At 44.9% G+C, this 16,354-nt stretch overlaps 1 protein-coding gene across 1 annotated transcript in view; it reads left to right on the top strand.

Moving 5' to 3' along the window:
* Positions 1 to 16,354, top strand: part of ALK (ALK receptor tyrosine kinase) — a 786,987-nt gene that overhangs the window by 457,882 nt on the left and 312,751 nt on the right. The window contains exon 4 of the mRNA XM_043468949.1: positions 7,480 to 7,681. Coding sequence (XP_043324884.1) covers positions 7,480 to 7,681 — 202 coding nt within the window. The remainder of the gene's footprint in view (positions 1 to 7,479; positions 7,682 to 16,354) is intronic.

The raw sequence follows: 16,354 nt of genomic DNA, 5'->3' as shown, positions 1-16,354 counted from the left end.
GAGGGATGGGATGGAGAGGGAGGTGGGAGGGGGGATCAGGATGGGGAACTCATGTAAATCCATGGCTGATTCATGTCAATGTATGGCAAAAACCACTACAATATTGTAAAGTAATTAGCCTCCAACTAATAACAATAAATGGAAAAAAAAAGAAAAAGAAAACTGACCTTTTCCACTCCTGTGACCACTGCTGAGTTTTCCAAATTTGCTGGCTAATTGAGTGCAGCACTTTCACAACATCATCCTTCAGGATTTGAAAGAGCTCAACTGGAATTCCATGACCTCCACTAGCTTTGTTCATAGTGATGCTTTCTAAGGCCCACCTGACTTCACATTCCAGGATGTCTGGCTCTAGGTGAGTGATCACACCATCATGATTATGAGGGTCTTTTTTGTACAGTTCTTCTGTGTATTCTTGCCACCTCTTCTTAATATCTTCTGCTTCTGTTAGGTCCATACCATTTCTGTTCTTTATCAAATCCATCTTTGCATGAAATGTTGCCTTGGCATCTCTAATTTTCTTGAAGAGATCTCTAGTCTTTTCCATTCTGTTGTTTTCCTCTATTTCTTTGCATTGATCGCTGAGGAAGGCTTTCTTATCTCTGCTTGCTATTCTTTGGAACTAACTAGCAAACTATCCTTTGCTATTCTTGCTATTCCTTAGGTGCTACCTAATACAAATGGTATCGTGATCAAGTAATAGCTTGAAATAATGATTTAATAGTTTAATTGCAATATAGACAACCAGTGGTGCCAAAATCATGTGATTTATTGAGATAGAAATCTGTCCGTTCGTACATTTGTTTATTCATGTTCTCACACAAAGAATATGATTAAGAGACTTCTTAGGATCAAAGGATGGTGGACTGAGCACACATTTGTCTTCTGTCCTATAATCCCACTAAAGTGATAATAAAGGATTCAAAGGAGGAATAAACCTTGAATGGCAAACAGAACAGGAGGGCATCTATGAGTGACTTCTAGAGCACAAAGAGGAGATGGAAGCTGTTGACAGAGGAAATAAGATGAGAAGATGCTCCCTTTGGAGCGGAGGAGGGGGTCTTCCTCTGCTGGGCAACACCACAGTGGGTACTGGTAAGTGATTCTCTGGAAGGAAGGATGAGATTCAGGAGGAAGAATGTGATTTCTCTGTGGTGTGTTAACTCATATGGTCACTTCCTTTCAACCCCATTTTACCAGATGAAAAGATAGTAAGATACCTAACCACAAAGGAGAGAAACAAAGACTTTTCTCTAAAAATTCAAGTGGACCAAGAAAACCAGGGCTACTCTTGGGAGTGTTCATTGCTCATGCAGAGAATGAAGATGAGTCCACGATGCTGGAGTTGGGGAGCAGGTGCTTCAGGGTGGCCTGCTTCCCACAGTCCATCATGCCAATGCTGACATGAAGGGCAAGCACTAACTATGGGTAGAGAAATTTCTAGAAGTGCTCCTAGCCTCTCCTGTTTCTATACGAAGGGCTGAGCCAGGACCACCCTACATGTGATAGCCCAGCAGAATGAAAAGGAAATATCAACCTTAAAAAATTGACCCCAGAGAAAACAAAGGTAAAGTAGCTAACAAGTTAACTTGAGAGATAAATGTCTTCAGAAAGATTTAAGACTGAGAAGAGGGCAATGAAAATATCAGAGAAATAATAAAATAGATATACCAGAAATGAAAGAAAGAAATGTATTTTCAGATTGAAAGAGCCCACCAAATGTCATTGCAGAATTTTTATAGAGATCCATTCCTAGATCCATTGTACTGAAATTCAAGTACCTCAGTGTTAAAGAAAGGTCCTGAAGGCTTCCAAAGGAAAAAAAAAAAAAAAACCAGGTTGACTATAAAGAAATTACAGTAAAACCAGCCTCAGATTTCACCTCAGTCATACAGATGCTCAACAACACTAAAGCTAGACCTTTAAATTTCTGAAGCAAAACTCCTAATCTGGGAACTATAGCCAAACAATCTATCAACCAAGTGTGAAAACAAAATAAAAATATTGCAGATAGTCAAAGATTCTCAAACAAGTTTTCCCCTGAGGAAATTTCCTAGGATGGTGGTACTAATGGAAGAGACTCAGTGAAAATAAATTCCAGAATAATAGCTGTACTGGGGGCCAGAAAACAACTGGTATAAATTAAAAACAGAAAGTCAGGGTCTTCAAGAGGAAGGGAGAGATTCTTCAAGGAATTTGTAGAAGCATTAGTGATATAGTGCAAAAGACAGATAGAAAATAAATAAAAGAGAAAAGCAGTCAGAAATTTCTGGAAAAACAAACTGCACAGGAGACTCCTGATTCAAATATAAGGCAAATTATAATGTGCCACAATTTTGACAGGTGACAATGTTAAGACCAAGAGAGATAGAATGAATATTCATTTCATCTTGATATTAGAAACATTCTCTGTGGAGTGGGATGCATTACTGGCCCAATAAAGACATTTATAAATATAACCTTTGTTCACTGCAGTGAAAATATGTATATAGTTTTCAGTATAAAAAGCTCTGTTACTAATTTTCAACATTTAGCATCAACCTGAAAGGAAAACACAAGACTTAATCATTCTTACACAACCTTGACAATATAGAGGAAAACACAGCTGCTTTAGTAAGTGGATGTGAAAAAGTCTGGAAGAGCAGGAAGGCTAATGGCGTCATCTTCCAGGGAGGAGAGTCAGGCGCTACTGTGTAAAGCTGATGGAACAAATGATAAATCTGCCATGAAGAGTTAAAAAGTAAAGTAATAAAAAAGTAAAAAGGGATTTAAGAAATAAAGAATTATTAAGATCGTATAGGAAAACTCAAATGAACTTTTTGACCAACCCAGTAGAAGGGGGATAAGATCATTTTTCTTACTGTACCATCAACGTTAATGAGCCTAAAGTTGTTGCACCAACAAATAACACTCTGATGGTAATATCTAGAATCATGAAAGCAGCTGGCCAAAGACATTAGAAATCCTTAAAAGTATTTTTGGGACTTGGTGTGAGGAGTATGATTGGGGATAGTTTTATTATTATTATTAACCACTCTGAACTACTTGACTCCCTGCTTTATGTATAAATTACTTTGATTTTTAAAGTCATTGAGTGTGTGCCATATGGCAAGCATTGTGTTAAATATGAAACATTTAGGGGTGGTACCAGTTTTGTAACAAAAGCATCTATAGAAACAAATGATGCTAGGTCAGGAGCCCTTTGCAGAGATGCATTCGTGTAAATTAGAAGAGAGGAAGCAGAACTGGGAATCACAGTTCACAGAATATTTGGTCAATTGATTGAAACTGTTGGTTTAGAAGCCTCAGAGAGGTAAATTAGGAGAAGAAGTCTTTAGGACTTAGGGGCTTGGAGACTTGACATGTTTCCTTTAGATTAATAATATTCTAGGCAGGCAGATAGAATTACTGACAGTTTGGAGCTCTAAGGGTCCTCAGAGAGATTCTATCCAACCTTTTCATCTTACAAACAAAGAAACCTTGGTAGTGGCAGAGCCAGGGCTGAAATTTGGTCCTTCTGATTTCAAGTTTAGGAATAGATAAAAGGAGCTCCAGATTGACACCCCTCAAAGCAGGAAATCAACATTCACCACGTATCTACTAAAGGCCAGACACTGTACCAGCCACTTTTCACGCATGCAATTCAATTTAATCTCCATGACAGCCATAGGAGGTAGGCTATAGCCATATTAAATCTGAGCAAACTAAGGTTTAAAGAGGTTAAATAATTTGTCTAAAGCCTAGAATGGAATAGAGATAGAGCCTGAATATAAAGTCTGTCTGATCTCAAGATTCATGCCCCTTGGTTTTTGTCTCATAATTTGAGCCCTGCTGGCTTGGATGAAATGACACATCCCTATGCCTGTGACCAGAGGTAAAAATAATAACCATTTCATATTTAATCATTGAACACATCAACACAATCCCGTAATAAGGAAACCATGATTGTGGCACTGGGTAAGCAGGGCTCCTTGATCTGCTTCTCCACCCGCTATGGCCCACTCTGGGAGAAGGTCTATGAGCTGCCATGCCATCCTTCTTAATTAGAAGGGACCCCAGGAGCCTTCCCATAGCCCCAAGCTGTTCTGAGCAAAATAAACAGGAAATGGGAAAGAGGAAGAGGAGAGATAAATTCTCACTGACTTTAAAAGATTTATACTGACAATATCCCAAGGAGCTTATGAAATGTATTTTTTCCTTTTATTTTATTTTTTAGGGGTAGAGGAAAGCTGCTGATGAAGAGATAGCTCTCAACTATAGAGTTTTATTGAGAGTGAAAATACTTTAAGCTCAGTCCCTTATTGATAGTCCAGTTGCACAAAATAAAATTCATATAAACATCATCTCACATACTAGAACTGGAAAAGTAATCCATCTTCCAGTCAGCTTTGAAAGAGTCTCATTATTGAGGTACTGAATCACAAGGACAGAATTTACATGTGTTTTCACATCCAGGAGGGAGGGACAGTGAAGAGGATGAGCCCCAAGCCCCAGCAACTTCAGCTTGATTTGCTCCTTTTGGGAGCTCGAGTTTCCCAGGGGTTAAACGAATATCTTTAATACCCACTCATCAATGTGTGCTCACTGAGAAAAAAGGGAAGCACCTCTTTTATTTTGCCTGCATTCTTTCTCTCAGTAGCTCAAAAAGCTGGTTTCAATCCAACTTTTTCCCAATGAAAAATACCAGCGTAGGGTCTCAGACCCAGACACACTACTGTTGCTCCCTTATATGTGGCATGTGTGGCTTCATCCTAAGCTCAGAATGCACCCCAAAGTGTCTGCTGCAAGACTGTGCCCCAGAGGTACTTCCAGGGCTCTCACTTGCTCTGAACAGATGGTTGGAAGGATCGGTAGATCCCAGAGTTGTCCCTAACACAGTACCTTTGCTTACAACGTAACATACAAAACACATCCTATTTGCATTTAGTCTTGTCCTTGCCTTGTGTGGACAGATGGTGGAGGATGAGGTTGGGTCAGTTTTGATCCCGCCTCCCCCCACCATAGCAGATTAATCTTCCTGAAGCACCACTCTGATGAGGTCCCTATCCTGCTCAAAAGTCTTTTCTGTCTCCCTATTGTCCAAAGTATAATTCATTCAGCTGGGAATGAAATGTTCTCTGTGGTCTGGTCCACATGCACTACCCTTCCTTATTTCCCAGCCTTCTCTTCATGTGCCCCACTCCGCATCCAAATGCCACTACACATTTTCTACATTTCTGCCTTGACACCTCTTCCTCTCAAATCTTGCACAGCCATTTCTGCCAATATCTTTGTTTTTCTCTCCCTTAAAGACCTAGCTCAAAGATCATCTTCTTCATCAATCTTCCCACCTGAACCTAATATCTTTAGTGGAGCCTCCCAAAGTACTTTGTCTGTATGTGTCTTATGACTCTATAACCTCTACCTTTGATTAAAGTTAGTGCAGACATCTCATCACCCCTATGGGACCTAGAGTTCCTGGAAGTCCAGAACTGTGTCTGGCTCATGTCTGTGTCCCCAGGGCAGAACCAATGCTCGAATGTTTGCTCAAACTAGGCGTCCAATAAATGAAATCTGAGGGCAGAAAGGAGTGAGTAAAGAGGCCAATGAACAAATGGATTGGTCCAGCACCCATCTGCCTGTCTTTCTTCTGTCCCATCCCTCTGGGCTCCCACGTTATACAACTTGGCCACAAGGCACTCTGGTTACATTTCACTTTAGGATAAAGAATACAGTGGGGCAATGAGAAAGATGCAAGGGAAAGAGCCTTGATTAGGAGTTCAGAGACCTGGAATCTGGTTTGGACTTTCAAGTTGAGACTTTATACAAATTATTTCCCACTTCTGATCTCCAGTCTGCTTCTTTAGAAAAGCAAGGGCATTACATTGGATCATCTTAAAGTGCTTTCTAATTCTGAATCTTTGATTCTAATTATCTTTTTTTTTCTTTTTTTACTTCTGTGTCCATAACAAGAATGTCTCCCCGTGGTAAAATAGGATAATAGCACAGATTATTTACTGAGGGTCGGAAAGCACTTTTCAAAGTTCTGTGCACCATGCTGAAACTTCCCACTAATTACAGAGGGTTCAGTTTCCAGTACTGATCCGTGTCCCTGATTCAGTTCAGAAACAGTCTTGTGCTGACTTCATCCTGATTGTAACTAGAAGTCACATTTACCTACTTCCAGAATATAGCAACTCTCCAAATTCCTGACACAATATGTGTCCTTGGAAATACTTAGCTTCTGGTAGAAATCCCCTTCTTTCCTCCATATCATTCTTTATCAGTGAAAAGTATGGTTCCTTTGCCTACTCGATAAATTGGGTTATCTGTGAAGGAGACTAATTCTATGTGCTGGGGGTGGTTAAAGAAGCCAAACACTCGTTAGCTGGTTCCCACAGGAGAAATCAAGGGTCTATGAGACAGGCTTTCACTGCAAAAGGAGCAGCATCTAATGGTCTAAAACTTCAATGGAGAAGTATGGCAAGTGAAATTAATGTATCAGAAGGAATACCAGTAACAACAAAATAATGCTGTGCTTTTATGCCAACAGTAATCCCCGTAAATACAGGTTTTGTGTAGGTTACTTGGCCTGTGCTACTGGTATTAGGGTTGGCTTGCCCAGAGGGAAACTCTGCCACAGACACGGCACCAGGATGGATTTGTAGGGCTCTCTTTTTGGAGAATAGTTGCAGATTCACAAGATTCATAGACTTAGGGGCTGAAATGCGTCTTAAAAGATTATTGAGTTTGCCCAACCCTCCCCACGCCATTTTTATCCATGAGGAAACTGAAACAAAAGAAAGATGATGCTTTGCTCTAGATCACTTAGCTAGTAAACAAAGGAGCCATAGCCATGATCTTAGCTACAAAATAAGTGACCCAAATAAGCCACAGAAAGAAAATCTGAACTGGTCATAACTATTTGAGAGCCTGGAGCCAAACCATACATTCCTCAGATACTCTGAATTGTCCAGCAGATGTCAGTTGAGTCTGAAGTTGGCTTGAGTGTCATATGGAGAACTCAGGTCAGCTCAGATTTAAACTGTGACCCACTGGGTGGCCTGAGATGCCCCAGAGTGTCCTGGTTTGTGAGGTTTGGAGATACCACACATGGAGGTTTATGAGGTGGAACTGATGTCCTGACTCTACTCTGGGATCATGTATGGAGTGAGGGACTCTCTTAGGCTGTCCGTGTTACAGATGAGAAACCTGAGACTCAAAGATACAGAACTAGTCAGTAGGGAAGCTGAGGTGAGAAGCTCAGTCTGCCTGATGATAAGTCCCAGATTACCATCTTTGCCTCAGGCTTTACTTTTTATAGAAACAGCCTAAGGGAACAGGGAAGAGATTGGCTGTGTGAAGAAGGTGAGAGGCTGGAGGAAGACTTCCAGCATCACTGACTCTAATACCATTGGTCTCTCTAAATCCCACCACAGAGCTGATGCTGGTCCTCTCATCTGGACACACTGCAGACTCACTCTCCGTGTCTCTTGGCAGGTGCCTTCCTCCTCCTCAACACCTCGGCAAACTCCAAGCACACCATCCTGAGCCCATGGATGAGGAGCAGCAGCGAGCACTGCAGGCTGGCCGTCTCGGTGCACCGGCACCTGCAGCCGTCGGGCAGGTACGTCGCTCAGCTGCTGCCCCACAACGAGGCTGGAAGAGAGATCCTCCTGGTACCCACTCCGGGAAAGCATGGGTGAGTCCTTCCCCGTGTCCCAAATCCAGTATGTAAATGGAGATGTGGCTTTTGGCTACAAATTTCCAGACTCTATGACATCTACTTAAAACTCACAATCGTCCTTTAATGGGTAGGGTCCAGATTGAGCCATTACTGCTAATATTCCCTGGGTGGTGTCTCGGGCACTGATCTGTGGGGCCCTCTGGCTGCCCAGGCTGGCGGTCCTTCCAGAGGCCAGAGGACCAGCTGGCAGAGTGGACATTTAATGAGTGGGTATTAAAGATATTCGTTTCCCAAAGTCCAGATGGAGCCAAGAAGAAAACAGCCAAGGGGAGAGTTACAAGGCCAAAATGAAAGTAATTTAATATGCTAGAAATTGGTTTTTACCAGAGGAACTTTGGCAGGAAGGGAAAGAGCAAACTACTGTGGGTGGCTGCCTGAGCATTCCCACAGCAGTGTGGGACCCCACAGTGGAAGAGATCAGGGTTGCCACATGGTACTGATTGGGGAGAGGAGCAAGATTTATTCTAGAAAAGCTTCACAGCATTGATGTCACACACAGTACCCTTGCCATTGAAGTTAAGCTTCCTGGACATACTCACTTGCTGCGAGTGATCCATCAGGCCTCTAGAAGTAGTGACTCTGGGAAGCAAACTTTAACAAGGGAATCTCTGCACTTGCCTTTCTTCTCATTCCATAAGACCCCAGCTTTGAGGGGTCCCTGCTCTGATAATCAACAAGAGTAAGAGAGGCATGTGTGCTAGTAGACCTCAAATTTCTAGCTAAGCTTAGAGGGCTTAACTTCCCTCTAAGAAAATATCTTTCAGAGAGGCTCCAGCTGAACAGTGATGTTACCCATCTCCACCTCCATGCACTAGGGAGAGCCTGCCTATCACCATTCCAATAAAACTATACAGCCTCTTACTGATTTCTTGATTTCTTTGATTTGATTTCTTGATTTCTTTCTTCACCCCACTCCCCCTGCTACTGGCCCATCTGTATTTATTTGTGTTTCAAAGAACTGCTACTAATGCTCCAGCAGGAATGAAATCTTGGCTTCAGAAAGGATGTTCTCCTCATATTGAAACTCGCATGCATCTTCTTGCCTCAGAAAAGTCTCGTTGGCCTGGCTGGGAGGGGCCCAGCCACCAAGTGTTTCTTGCTCTGTTCACAAGAAATCAGGAATGCCAGGTGTTAGGGGTGGGCCATGGGCAAGCCTTCCTCCATCATGGCCTCCCTTTCCTGTGAGAATACCAGATGGCAAAGTCTCCCATTCATGAGTGGGGCTGGCGGTGGCCCCGGCTGCAGTGCCATCCTGTATGTGTTTGCCCAGCCCCATGAGCTGTTTACTCTGCCTTCTGCTCACCATTCCTGCCCCACCAAGCCTGGCAGAGTCCAGAGAGTGCTGCCTGGGGCTGCTGGGACTTCAGGCCATCAATCTGTTAAAGTGCTGGAGGAGTGGGGAGCAGGTAGAGGGACCCACTGATGTCACTGGGGGACGTGGAGTTTGGGGTCTCCCTGAAATGCCAGCTGAGAACATGCATGTGTGTAAGAGGACAAGTGCCGCAGGACTTCAGCGCTTCCTAAGTAGCAGGGCCTGGTCCCTGTCCAGCATCCTCAGGAAGATGATTGCTCCTTGGTGTGACTCGCTGTGGGGGCTTACAAAGAGCCATCCCTCTTTATCTTCCTGTGCTCATAACTACTATCTGATGTCCCATTTCAGTTCAGTTCAGTCGCTCAGTCGTGTCTGACTCTTTGCAACGCCATGGACTGCAGCATGCCAGGCCTCCCTGTCCCTCACCAACTCCCGGAGTTTACTCAAACTCATGTCCATTGAGTCAGTGATGCCATCCAACCATTTCATCCTCTATCGCCCCCTTCTCCTCCTGCCTTCAATCTTTCCCAGCATCAGGGTCTTTTCAAATGAGTCAGGTCTTCGCATCAGGTGGCCACAGTATTGGAGTTTCAGCTTCAGCATCAGTCCTTCCAATGAATATTCAGGACCAATTTCCTTTAGGATGGACTGTTTGGATCTCCTTGCTGTCCAAGGGACTCTCAAGAGTCTTCTCCAACACCACAGTTCAGAAGCATCAGTTCTTCGGCCCTCAGCTTTCTTTATAGTCCAACTCTCACATCCATAGTTGACTACAGGAAAAACCATAGCTTTGACTAGACAGACCTTTGTTGGCAAAGTAATGTCTCTGTTCATTTAACAGACAGGAAAACTGAGGCAGAGAGGAGATCGGCAGCCTATTTTTAGTAACCTAAACAAGACCCCAGGTCTCCCCTTTCTTCATTTGGGGTCTTTCTGGATCATTTCTCCTCTTTCTGGGAAACCCACAGCCTCTTGGCAGGAATTCAGGGAGAACCGATGAGTTTAGGAAAGAGGACATGGAAGGTGAAGGAACTTTGCGAAAGGAGACAAGCTAGCTTCTTTGAGGATCCAGGGAGCATGTGATGGTGACCTTCCCTCCATATGTGGTGAGAACACGGAGACTAATACTGCACAGTGCAGGAGGCTGTGACCTTCCCCTGAGGCTGCCCTGGCTGCCGTTTCTGTGTCCATTCTGCTGGCCAAAGTATTTTCTTCCCTGCATGACTCTTTGATCACTGGCATTCGTCTGCCCCCTGGAGAGAGGGAGCTGAGGCAGGGGAAAGCCTGCAGGGGTGATGGGCAAGCCCTCTGACCTTGGCTTTGGTAGGGCTGCCCCTGCATCCTAGGGGCTTTGCCTCAGGCCAGGTTCCGTGAGTCTTGTGCCGTGATGTTCTCTCCTAGTCATGGCAGAGTCATTTTGGAGTTTGATGATAAGCAAGAGTGATGCCAGTTTAAATTAAAGATGCCTGAGCCAGACCCCCTCTACCCCTACCCTGGATTGACGAGATCAGTGTGGTCAGGGTGTTGCCCTGGGCACTCTGGCAAGCTGCAGGCCACAGGCCCTTGTCCAGCAATTCAGAGACTCTGGCTGTTCACGTCCAGCTGGATCTGGTTTGCTCAGTCTCGATACTATTGACATCTGGGGCCAGACAGTTCTTCTTGTGGACACTGTCCTGAACGTGGCCCCCACCTTCCCAGGCCTCTACCCATGCCAGTAGCACCTCCCCAGGTTATGACAACAAAAATGTCTCCAGACATTGCCAGATGTCTCCTGGGGGGCAAAACTGTCCCACTTGAGACCACTGAAATGGACCATTTTAGAGTGGGGAAGAACACTGGGATTTACCTGGTCCCACCATGTCAGTTCACAAGTGTTGGGAACTGAGGCCAGGAGGGGTAAGGGACTTGCTTCCTGTCACATATGTGTCAGTGTTGGCAGGCGTGTGTATGTTCCAGCCACTGTGCCAAGTCCTGGGTTTCACAGACATATAAGGCCCATCCCCACCCTTGAGTAGTAGCTTGTTAACGCTAATTATGCCAGTCACTGCTATGCACTTTAAATGTCTTTTCTTATTTAATACTCAACAACACAGTGAAGCAAGTACTGTTACTATCTTCTATCTCACAGATGAGGAAATTCAGTGAAGCCAAATAACTTGCTCAAGGCCACTGACTAGACAGGGTGTAGGGCATCTGAACCTAATCAGACTGACTCTAGATTGTTTTTACCCATTGCTGCAAGAGCTCAGTTGAACCACAGTAGTGCAGCAAAAATAGTAATAATAATAATGTTCTGTGAATCAAAGTCTTGAATTTATGTCCTGTGTCATTATTCAATTGTCAGTTCAATGAACAGTCATTTACTGGGTGTTTTGTATTTGTTAGGACCATAGAGGTGCTAGGGATGCAGAAAGCCAACCTTGATGGTTCGTGAAAGGATATTTCATGAATGAGCTCTATGAGTTCAGGCACATTCCACCCCTACCTAAGCCTCAGATTTACCATCTGTAAAGTGGGAATCATGGTGCTGCCCTTCTCACATAGTCATGTGGGGTCAGTGCAGTTAAGGACGTGAAGGGTTTTGCACACTCTGATCAGGAAACACACATAAGAGGCCATTTACTTAGTAGCCTTATCTACTCCACTCTGCTTACAATTTGGGATCACACAGGATTGTGACTCATCTGTTTTCTGATTATGAGGTCAGTGCCACTCTCAAGAATCTTTTGATTTTGAGATCCTTGGCAGTTTGCCTTGCTGGAAGCTTGTTCCCTTTAATGTCAGAGATGACCCCAGCAGCCCAGTGATCAGTGCAGTGAGGGGGACATGGTGAAATCGTGGTGGTGATAACAGTGATGACTACGGATAAGGCTGGCTTCCTCTCAGAACAGAACACAGTGGTTTGGGAACCGCTGCTGGGAAAACAACAGTCAGCATTTGTAGTAACAAGGAAGGAAGTTGTCATAACACTGTCAAATGGGGAGAGCCTGACTCAGAGGAATGACAAGTCAGAGGCCAGCAAGCCCCTGGGAGACCACTCAGTGCAACACCAGTGGGGCGGCAGCCTGTGAGGAGGCGCAGGAAGCAGGGGCAGCGGTTGGGGAATCCCAGCAGATGCTCGCCTCCCAGTCGCCTGGAAAGCAGCAGCACCAGCAGCAGCAGAGTGCGTGAGATCTAAATGATTCACAGGGAGAGAACGCCTGAGTCTGCCAAGGCAGTCAGGCTTTGCCCGGAGTCTCCCAGGGGACAGCCAACAACAAATGCCTGGCCTGCTCATCTGCTCATCTGCCCAGCCAAAAAGGCCACAGACTCAAGGAAGCAGAGGAATGGGCTGTCAAACTGCCCAGCCCCACTGACTGCAGAATCCAGCAGGCAGAGGACATCCTAACTGGAAATTAGAGGCCACAAAGTTCTGTGAATTGAATGAATATAATACCTATTTAACATGGTGTACTGTGAAATGCTCCGGTATTTTGGCCACTTGATGTAAAGAACCAACTCACTGGAAAAGACCCTGATGCTGGGAAAGATGGAAGGCAGAAAGAGAAGGGAGCAGCAGGGGATGAGGTGGTTGGATGATGTTACTGACTCAATGGCTGTGAGTTTGAGCAAACTCTGGGAGGTCGTGAAGGACGGAGGAGACTGGCGTGCTGCAGTCCATGGGGTTGCATACAGTCAGACATGACTGAGCGACTGAACAACAGACTGAAATGGCATAAGGAAGATGGCTCACACTGTGCCCAACTGTAGTAGATACTTAATACATGCTATCAATAGATCATTCTCAGTTTATAATCATGTAACCACCGTGGATGGAATGCCACCTGTGTCATCGGTGCTGGGAATACGCAGCCGGAGATGACAAAGGCTTTCTTTCAAGGAGCATCCAGTTCAGTAAGGAGGACACAAGTTAAAGAGCAACAGCAGATGCTTATGCAGATGTTTTTAAATTAGGGCCCAGAAATTTTAAGAGGCTGAGCTAAGGTCACTGTCCAGGAAAGCCAGCACAGGCAGCTCAGCTCCTTCTTCTCCTCTTGCGCTCCCCTGCCTTTCAACTGAAAGCTGTTTGAGAAAGAGCAGTCTGTCCAGCGGCGACTGGCAATGTAAAATCAGCAGCTTCTTGGACTCAAGAGCACAAGCACAAGGGTTGGTGGTGTCTCAGACTGTAAGGGTGACTCTCCAAGACTGCTTCCAGGACATCCATCACAAGCCTGCCTTCCTCTTCGCGCACACAGCTTTCTCCGGAAGCCCTGGGTATCTGGGGACTTTCTTATGTGTGACCAGAACTACAGTGTGTGGAGGGAAGAATTGGGCCTGGTGGGATAGAAGTTGCCAATCATTTGAATTACTAATACTTGAAAAGATGTTTTAAACCTAAAGGATTTGGTGATACCCGGGCTTGAGCCAAGATAAGCTGTCAGGGCCTTTTCACAAAACAAATGAGACTCATTCCAGAGGGTAACAGAGAAATAAGATTCTCCACAGCACAGAACTTCACCTATCTGTAGGAGCTTAACCCCTATATTCAGAGAAGACTTGACTTCCATCTGTCCCGTTGATTTCCTAATGTGGGGAGCTAGGGCTCAATGCCTGATGAGACGTGAAAAACGTCAAAGTGCAGGCTCCTGGCAAAGCCAGGACCCATGCCCGTGTTGGACCCCAGAGCCCCATCCTCCAGTGCTTCCATTTGTCTGTTTCCCAGCTAAACAGAAAATCTCAGTCAAGATGTCCTCAACCTCTTTGCCCTGAGATTAAAATCTGCACTCCTCTCTCAGTTGAAGAAGAACCCACATCTGTGCGGGTACCCACACGGCTGCCATGTTTACTTAAACTGATCGGTTCTAACTAAAGATCCCAGCTTTAAAACCAGAAACAATCCCAATGGGAGACCTGCCAAAGGAATTTAACGCAAAGCAATATTGATTCCTGGGCGTCAGGAGATATATTGTCAGTCCTAGCTGCACTGCTAGTTTGCAGTGTGGTAATACAACAACCACAGCCTTCCCGGCCTCAGCTTCCTCCCTCCTGAAGTGGAGATTTCACCAGCTGCCACCCCCTCCTCCATCGTGCAATGCAAGCGCCCCTGCTTCAGGTTGCCAGTCAGGACAGGGCAGCAGGAAATGATAGAGTCTGCTTTATGGGCCCACTAGTCCGGCACACAAGACAGTTACCTACCACTGACCCGCAGAGACCTTTCACCACTTTTGTACAGAAATCTGGATTTCCCTATAAATAGATTGGATGGTCTCAGAAGGCTCAGTGAGGGGCAGGAACAGGGGAGCGCAGTGTGGTAAGATGACACAGGGCATTTGCTTCTGAAAGGATGTCCGACTGCCTCTGCCCAGCTATGCTGGGTGTACCTTCAGTTGGTTCAGGGCACTGTGGCAGGCCTGGCCAGCGTGGGGAAATCAGAGGCCTGTGGTACTCAGAGTCCCGGGCAAAGTTCTGCTCGTATCCTGCCCCCATGACAAATGGGATCAGGAGTGAAAAAAAGGTGATCATTTATTGAAATTGATGCCCTCAAGTGGCACTGTCACAATGATTTAATTTCAGGCCCCGGTTCTTCTCACTTTCAAAGTCATTCGTAGTGTCAGCTTCTCTCTTTTCCCCCTTGGTCTGAATAACACACTAATAAATATACAATAAGGGCTTTAATGTCCGGGTGATTTACACTAAAAAGAGAGAGCCATTCAAAGGCTTTAAAGATAATTTTTAAAAGCCTTAAAACTCACACTCAGCTCTGTCACCCTATCACGGGAACAGTCATGCAGCTGGGAACTCTGAGCAGAGGCAGTTGTGAGACTCCAGTCCTAGGTGTGCGGGGAGATACCCCCTCCCCCAACACACACACACAGTGTGCTCTTAGGCTAGTCTCTGGAGCCTCAGCCTTCCTCTCTGTATAATGGTAATAACTGAACCACCTCATAGGGTGGTTGTGAAGTTAAGTAATGTGAAGTGGGTGTTCCCCTCGCCCCCTCCCAATTGCTCCTATAAAGGTGGGCCAGCCTTCCTCCAGACTGCTCAGCATTTGAGGAGAGTGGTTGTGAGAAGGACCAAGGTTATCAATTTCATACCCCTCAGAATGACCTAGGTGGTACCCCAAAGTACCAGTTCCACTGACTATGCCTGGATTTATCATATTTCTCACCCCTTTGAGTAGTAATATTGAAGCAATGACTAAAATGCTAGTCTTCTCTAGCATATGGACCTTAAGCCATTGAAACGGTAGGTCTCAATATTTAGGGGTACAAATCAGAACTACACAGTTTACAAAATCCATATGGCTAAAAGCCATCCCAATTGATTCTGATTTTATTAGTCTTGGGAAGAAGCATGAGCATAAGTATTTTTAGAGAGTGCCACTGGGATTCTGATGTGTATCAGGAATTAGTAATGACAATTAACATCTCAGCTTGACTTGCATCGTCACATAAACGGGTGGCTTTCTTTAACTATTTACTAAATGCTAAGAAAAAAATTAAAAAAGAAAGCTTGGAGAGGTGAGATGGACTTGTGTGCAGGGTGGAGAGTCATTTTTCTCTCCCTTATGGGGAGCCATGCTAGTGACAAGGCTGTCTAAGCCTGCCCTGATCCTGCCTGCTGTGCACCCCCAAGCTGGGAAAACTATGTATCACAGGTCATGACTGGGTCTCCTCTGGTGGGTCTTCTCAGGACACATCTGTTATTCTTTCTCCATAAGGACTGTGGTGTTCAAGGCCACGGAGACTGAGAATACACAGTGGACTGGAGAAAGCCTGACCTTTTAGAGCCAGAGGGGTCTCCATCCCTTCCATCCTTTCATGTGTTTATCCATCCATCCATTCACTATCCACACACTATCCACCATACCTCTTGTCCTTCAGAATGTCACATGTTGACTCTCATCTAGTTTTCAGATTAACAGCAGGACCATGGCACTGCTTTGTGTTCTTAGGAGGCAGACACTCGTTGTCAATATTCACAGTAAATATCTGTACTGTGCATGTTGAGGGTACCAAGTACATTAACATCCAACAACTCATTTTGTCTTCACTACAATCTGTGCCTTATATGTTGTTAACCTCATTGTACAGATGAGTAAACTGAATCTCGAAGAGGTTCAGTGATTTGCCCATAGTCGTGGGTAACACAGATCTGCATCATTTTTCTTTTCTCATGTTATTTCCCCCAAGGAAGCCTTGCAGTTGAACCCTTGTATCACACCTGTCTCTGAGGAAATTAAGACTTGTTCTCAATCAGTCAGGAAAATCTCATCTGATATTTGGTCATCTGGCTCTAGGCCACACACCTTGAAGGTAGATCCTTGGTTTGTACAT

This window comes from Cervus canadensis, chromosome 5 (genome assembly GCF_019320065.1).
Source record: "Cervus canadensis isolate Bull #8, Minnesota chromosome 5, ASM1932006v1, whole genome shotgun sequence".
NCBI lineage: Eukaryota > Metazoa > Chordata > Mammalia > Artiodactyla > Cervidae > Cervus > Cervus canadensis.
The sequence above is the reverse complement of the archived record's forward strand: the minus strand, read 5'-3'. Positions and strand labels throughout refer to the sequence as shown.